Source organism: Acomys russatus, chromosome X (genome assembly GCF_903995435.1).
Source record: "Acomys russatus chromosome X, mAcoRus1.1, whole genome shotgun sequence".
NCBI classification, from domain to species: Eukaryota; Metazoa; Chordata; class Mammalia; order Rodentia; family Muridae; genus Acomys; species Acomys russatus.
This window is the reverse complement of record NC_067169.1, coordinates 122,992,828-122,998,481: the sequence shown is the minus strand read 5'-3', so window position 1 is coordinate 122,998,481 and position 5,654 is coordinate 122,992,828. Positions and strand designations below refer to the sequence as shown.

At 52.7% G+C, this 5,654-nt stretch overlaps 1 protein-coding gene across 5 annotated transcripts; it reads right to left on the bottom strand.

Moving 5' to 3' along the window:
* Window positions 1–1,352: 1,352 nt before the first annotated feature.
* On the bottom strand, window positions 1,353–5,650 carry Ssr4 (signal sequence receptor subunit 4). Of its 5 annotated transcripts, none has more exons than XM_051142523.1 (7): window positions 5,375–5,650; window positions 3,440–3,558; window positions 3,256–3,338; window positions 2,508–2,582; window positions 2,259–2,348; window positions 1,942–2,007; window positions 1,356–1,745 (listed from the first exon to the last, which is right to left on the bottom strand). In XM_051142523.1, exons 4-7 carry the CDS (start codon window positions 2,577–2,579, stop codon window positions 1,641–1,643), a joined length of 333 nt encoding a protein of 110 aa, XP_050998480.1. In that variant the 5' UTR covers window positions 2,580–2,582; window positions 3,256–3,338; window positions 3,440–3,558; window positions 5,375–5,650; the 3' UTR covers window positions 1,356–1,640. The 5 variants fall into 5 exon arrangements, with proteins under 5 accessions (XP_050998483.1, XP_050998480.1, XP_050998481.1 ...); XM_051142524.1 differs by having other exon boundaries at window positions 3,440–3,555; XM_051142526.1 differs by lacking the exon at window positions 3,256–3,338 and having other exon boundaries at window positions 1,353–1,745; window positions 1,942–2,021; window positions 5,375–5,583.
* Window positions 5,651–5,654: the final 4 nt, after the last annotated feature.

The following is a 5,654-nucleotide window of genomic DNA, read 5'->3' as shown; positions in this document are numbered from 1 at the left end:
TTGATGTGGACTCTTATTTTGTTGTTGCCATGCTGTCTGTGCTGGAAGATGTCAGCTTATTCGTTCCTCAAGGCCCAGATGGGAATAAGAAATCCAAGGGCCCATTCCCAGAAGCTGGGAACACTGGGTCCCAGCCTCATCTCCCTGCCCTACTCTTCAGCTCTGGGTGGGAATACACAAAGCAGTTCTGCTGGTGACTAGAAGAGGCTTATAGGGAGTGCTGGAAATGGGGGGGGGGGGCTAGGTACTGGCTCCAGATTATTTTAGGGGCCTTTCCAGTTTACTGCCCCATAACCAATGGAGACCAAGGTCAATTATTCCTTGAGCATTCCTGTTCTCTGGCAGTGGGTTCTCAGTACCATGATGGGCGCTGATACTGGTCTGAAGGTTATGCTTCCTTTGCTGGTGACACCAGGCGGGCTGGCAGTACTGGGTGACTGCAACACCAAGTTCACATTTGGCTGCCATTGCCATGTGCCCGGGTGGTAAAGCCAGAACCAGAAAGAGCAACTGGCTGACCAATAGTTGTTGCCACTGCCTGACTACACAGACTACTGAAGGAACACAGAGTCACTTGTCATTTGGAACTTAGCAGCCAGTGGGGGAAGCTATTGCTCCCACTTCTGGCCTTTCCTGAGCCTGCTGCTCATCTACAGTCAGATATTCTCAGGACCACTTCCTTGTGCGTCCTAAGAACTAGGGATGGCAGAACCCCCTGGCTTGGGTGAACCTGAGTCATAAACTGTGTTTATGCTCTAGGACACCTCCCAGTGTTCCAGCCAACACCCAACCCACCCAGAGGTTAAGGAGCCCCCACCACTTAAGTGGCTGGTGTCCAACCTGGGCAAAGAGATGACACTGAACATGTAAGTACAAGCAGGGCTTCCTACCTCTTGTCTTTCAGGCCCTACATTACTCATAACCTAGTAAGCAGAGGCCTCACTAGGGAACAGGGTGCTTCTGGAGGCGTAAGAGGCTGCTCTTCAAACATCCAGCAGCAGGCCAGGAACAAAACATGGGTGGATAGGGTGTGGTGGTCCAAAGGACTGTTCCCCTATGCCCAGGGCAGCTGAAACATAGCGGGACAAGGCCCCACTGATTCCCAACCACGGGGGCAGTAAAGGAGCCTTCTAGCCCAGAGCAGTCCTAGTGTCAGGGCCCTGCTGCCCATGGGAGCATTTCCTGACAAGAAGCCAGAGAGAGAGACCCAGCTCTGCCCCGAGACTGTTATGGTATTTCCTGGTTTTTTCTTCCTTCCTTTCCTTTTTAAAGATAGGGATCCTCCCTGGACTCCAGGCTATCCTTGAAGTCAGAGATCCGCCTGCCTCTGCCTCCAAAGTGCTGGGATTAAAGGCGTACGCCACCACTGTCCAATCAAGGTCGTCTTTTTTTTTTTTTTAATGAGTCCACATACTAGAAAAGAGGAAACCAATGCACAAGCCATGCTGGTCATCAGGACAAGGACAGAAACAGAGGCACTGGGTGCAGTTCTCCACTCAGGATCTCTGCTGTCCAGGCAGACAGAGGCAGCTGGGTTCCCAGCTCTCTCCATAGACACAGGAGTCCTGTGTCTTAAATGTACTCATGGCAAATAGCGACTGTTTATTGAGAGAAGTAATGGAGGGCCGAGGATGCTGCCCTCAGGCCTGGATGTGACTTTTTGCACTGAAGGCTAGGTAGTAGATCACTATGCCAATTACTGCAGCCAGCACCTCCGTGGAGACCCAAGGCCCATTCCAGGTACCCTGAAAGAAAAAGACCAAAAGACAGCTCAGGGGAGTAACAGGAGAGTGGACCAGTCACTCTCAATCACTTGTTCTCAGATACACAGATCAATGACAGCCCAGAAGTTGGGCTGCAGAGGATGAGAGCTTTTTCTTAGACAACCCAAAAAGATAAGGTGTGCCCTGTGTTCTCTGCTTCCGATACAAGGGCACTTACCCGATGGTCGACACTGACTGTGAACAGGGGTGGAATGATGGAAACGTCCTCATTATTTCTCTGAGCCTGTAAGGGAGGTGCTGCAGTTAAGAAGTGCTGGTGGACTGCCCAGATAAGGGAGACATGAGCAAGAGACAAATACGGAGGCAGGGGTAGGAGCTCAGGAGGGCACCCATTCAGCCCGTGTAAGCTAGGCCCCTGGCACACTCACTGATGGTGTGGAAGGGGAATGCGGAGTGATCAGCTTAAAGAGGGCTTCAGAAATGGGGCATGACCTCCCTCCTTGGGGCCTTGGAGGAGTTCCAGATGATACTCGCCTTCCTTAGGAGGCTGTAGGACTCTTCATCAAAGAATCTGACCTCATAGGTGCCTGCGTGGGCGCTCTTGTGCTCCAGGCTCCAGGACACCTGGTTGGGTGTTTGGCAAAGGGTGGGCATAGCAGACACATGATGTATTTTTCTGCCAGTACTGGTGCACACAGCACCACTACGAGCAGTGCTTTGAGTCTTTGGTCTCTAACCCTGCTTTGAGCCATTTCCCCAACACTGGGATGCAGTATTCCTTACCTGGTATCGGCCCACATCCTGGCCCCGGGTTACAGGAAACTGTTTTCCACTAACGTCGGCATAAAGAGCCATGTTCTGGATGGGGTGGGGGTGGGAGGATGATAAAAGCAAGAGTCACATTTTCCTCCCTTCTCTGCGCATACACAGAACTTCCATTGTGCTGCCCAAAGCAGTACCATGACTGGGAAAGGAGAGTAGGCCAGCTGAGGGGCTATATTGTGTTGGAAAGGGTTGCCATAGAAGACCCAAAGAATAGGCTTGCCACAGCCCAGAACCATCCTAGGCTATGCCCATGGCTACTGTCACTGTCTTTCTTCATTTATCTCTTTATAGAGGTGGATAGAACTCGATCTCGCCTATGAGCAGCTTAACCTAAGCCACAGCAAGGCTGTTAGCTGTACACAGGGGTGGGATGATAAAAAAAAAAAACGGCCTTGTTACTTCTTGGGGCTTGAGGGGGAAGTATCAAATGAGGTATTTAGCCCTGCCAGTATTGTCCCCCCCCCCCCCCCCCCGCAAAAGTTCCAATTTCTTTCTTTAGAGTTTTGGAAGAGGAGGTCAGGGGTTGAGGCTGGGGTTTCTCAGTTTTAAACTTACAAAACATCCATACAGACACACACTCAAGCAAACTGCAAGCAGAAAGGAGGAAGGGCCTGGGGCCTGACACTAGTTCTCTCTCCCATCGCAGACATTCATCCAGGAAGCAGTGGGGTGTCTGCCCACATGACTGCATGGAGGCAAAGCATACCAAGCAGGTCAGGAAAATGCTCTTGAAGGACTTGCTAGCATCTGGCCTCTCCTGCACCCTGTGAATTGGAATCCTTATTCTCCCTGTTGATAGGATCCTCAGGTCACTGTCAACTGCCAGTGAAGAGCACTGCCACCCTCATCTCTTCCCCTGCACCCTCTCTGCTGAGTCCCTGCTGTCTCACCTGGACCCTGTTCTTGCAGGTCAGTGAGATCTCCACGATGAATACGGTCTCTGTAGAAATGACGGCATCTGAGGTTGTATAGTAAGAAGGGGTGATCTGGGGCTCCAGGCAGGCCTCTGCTGTGGGGAGGAGGCAAAGCCAATGTGTGTGTTCCCGACAAAAGGCAAAAGGGTTTCCCCGGGCTGTCTCTCAGGCTTGGTGAGCTGAAGCCACACAAATCCTTCTGTTCTTGAAAGAAGGTGGGGTCTGAGAGATGGGCCCTAGTACTAAGTCAGAAGTGTAGTGGAAGGGGTCAGGCTGTGGGACAGGCCACGGTGAGGTAGGGAAAGCTCTGCAGGTGAGCCTTGATGCAGCAACATGGGAGGAACAGGAGTGTTTGAGGAGTGTAGGGGGCTGATCTAAATCAGTTATCTGAATCTATGAAAGGGAGGCTATGGCCGGGCGTAGTGACGCACACCTTTAAGCCCAGCACTCGGGAGGCAGAGGCAGGAGGGTCGCTGTGAGTTCATGGACAGCCTGGTCTACAGAGTGAGTCCAGGACAGCCAAGGCTACACAGAGAAACCCTGTCTCGGAAAAAGAAAGAAAGAAAGAAAGAAAGAAAGAAAGAAAGAAAGAAAGAAAGAAAGGCCACAAAGCAGCTCACCTGCTCTTGAAGCAATCCACAAGCCAAGTAGGTGGAGACAGCCTCAATTCAGAGACATGTATTGCTACAATAGCTTACTGAAAGCATTCTGCAGGCACTAAGTAGGGTGCTGGCAACACAGAAGCTTTCAACAGTCTCTAGACCCAGCCAGCTGATACAATGTAACACTGGTCCTACTGTTTCCTGAGAGAAGTAAACTCTGGACTGAAACACCCAACTTGTCCCTGTAAACTAAGCCCCTCTGAGGAAAAGTGGCCATAGGAAAATAAGGCTGGTAAGTCACAGGGTATGAAGTAAGCCATAAGTGGGAATGCTCTCATCCAACAGCTCTCCAAATGGAATGTCTTGGAAGAATGACCAATTAAGCTGGAAAACACTCTGTAGCGGTATGACTGGCATGAGGAAGACGCCTGGGGAATGGTCTCAGAGGCCAGATCCCACCAACCCTTCTGTGACCTGCTATGCTGCTCCTTCTTCCTTTGTACACTCCGGAGCCTCTAATAGATTTTACAGGTTTGTCTTTTTAAGACACTGCTAGCAACACACTGGAGGAATGTGGAGGGGTGAGTGGGAGGCATGGAGGGAGGCTACCTGTATGTACAGAAATTAAATATTGCTTAGTCCAGGCTCTCAGGTCTGGAGCAGTAACAACTTCCACAACACACATCTGGACTCCAGATTGCGCTCAACCCCACCAGGTGTTACCGATGGCTCGTAAAATACCAATGGGTCTGTGCACAGTTCAATTCGGCTATGAACGCTGAGTGGATATTCCGGGGCCTCATGGAAACTCGAGGCTCTGGGAACTAAAAGCCCTTGCTCACTTCTTTGGCTTCCTAGGTAACTCGCCTTGTGCGGGCACTTACTGTGCTCTTCTGCTTGGATCGTCCTTGCACCCTCTCTTATCTTTCTCTCGGGGAAGCCTGGCCTACTCAGCACAGGTTGCTCTGTGCCAGCACTGCTCTTGTGCGACTACCTTCCGACACAGGAACCAAGGACATATGACCTTCCCGGCTGGAGCTGGTGATCGGAGCATGGTGCGCTTTGGGGGCTCTCCCAAAAGCAGACAGGGAAGTTCCTTCCAGCAGCCTGGCTGCCGGGTAAACGTGTGTGTGGTGCTTCGGTCACCACGCCACGCCACCCACTGGGGGGGGGGGTGGGAGATCCCGCCAGTAGCGACGAGCCCCGGAAAGGGCCAGACCCCCACCTCGCGCACACCCTTCCTCCCCCAGCACCACCACCTGCCAAGGGGCAGAGGCTCGCCGGAAACAAGCGCCGGCCAGGCCGCTACCTGAGCAGCAAGATAGGCCGAACAGCAGAAGTAGTGCCAGGGCGCCGAAAGATGCCATCGCCGCCATCGCCTCTTCTCTGCCGAGGGGAAAAGAGAGCAAGCCGCCCTGAACATGCGGAGCAGACGAGGAAGCGCGACGCGTAAGCGGCCTCAGCACCCAATCGTGCGCCGGCGGGCTGGGCCGGGCATGGTGACGTCGCTGGTGGCACTGACGTGTCGGCTTCCCTAGCCAGGGTTCCAACCGGTCGCACTTCCCTCCTTCTCGGCACCACCCCGCCTC

Bases quoted from the DNA above. Each gene is read 5' to 3' on its own strand.
- Ssr4 (XM_051142525.1), bottom strand. From the start codon at position 5,441: ATGGCGGCGATGGCATCTTTCGGCGCCCTGGCACTACTTCTGCTGTTC. The intron at 2,583-3,439 runs GTGAGACAGCAG...CACCCCATCCAG, and splicing joins CCTGCAAGAACAGGGTCCAG to AACATGGCTCTTTATGCCGA. The intron at 2,349-2,507 runs GTAAGGAATACT...ACACCCAACCAG, and splicing joins AGGATGTGGGCCGATACCAG to GTGTCCTGGAGCCTGGAGCA.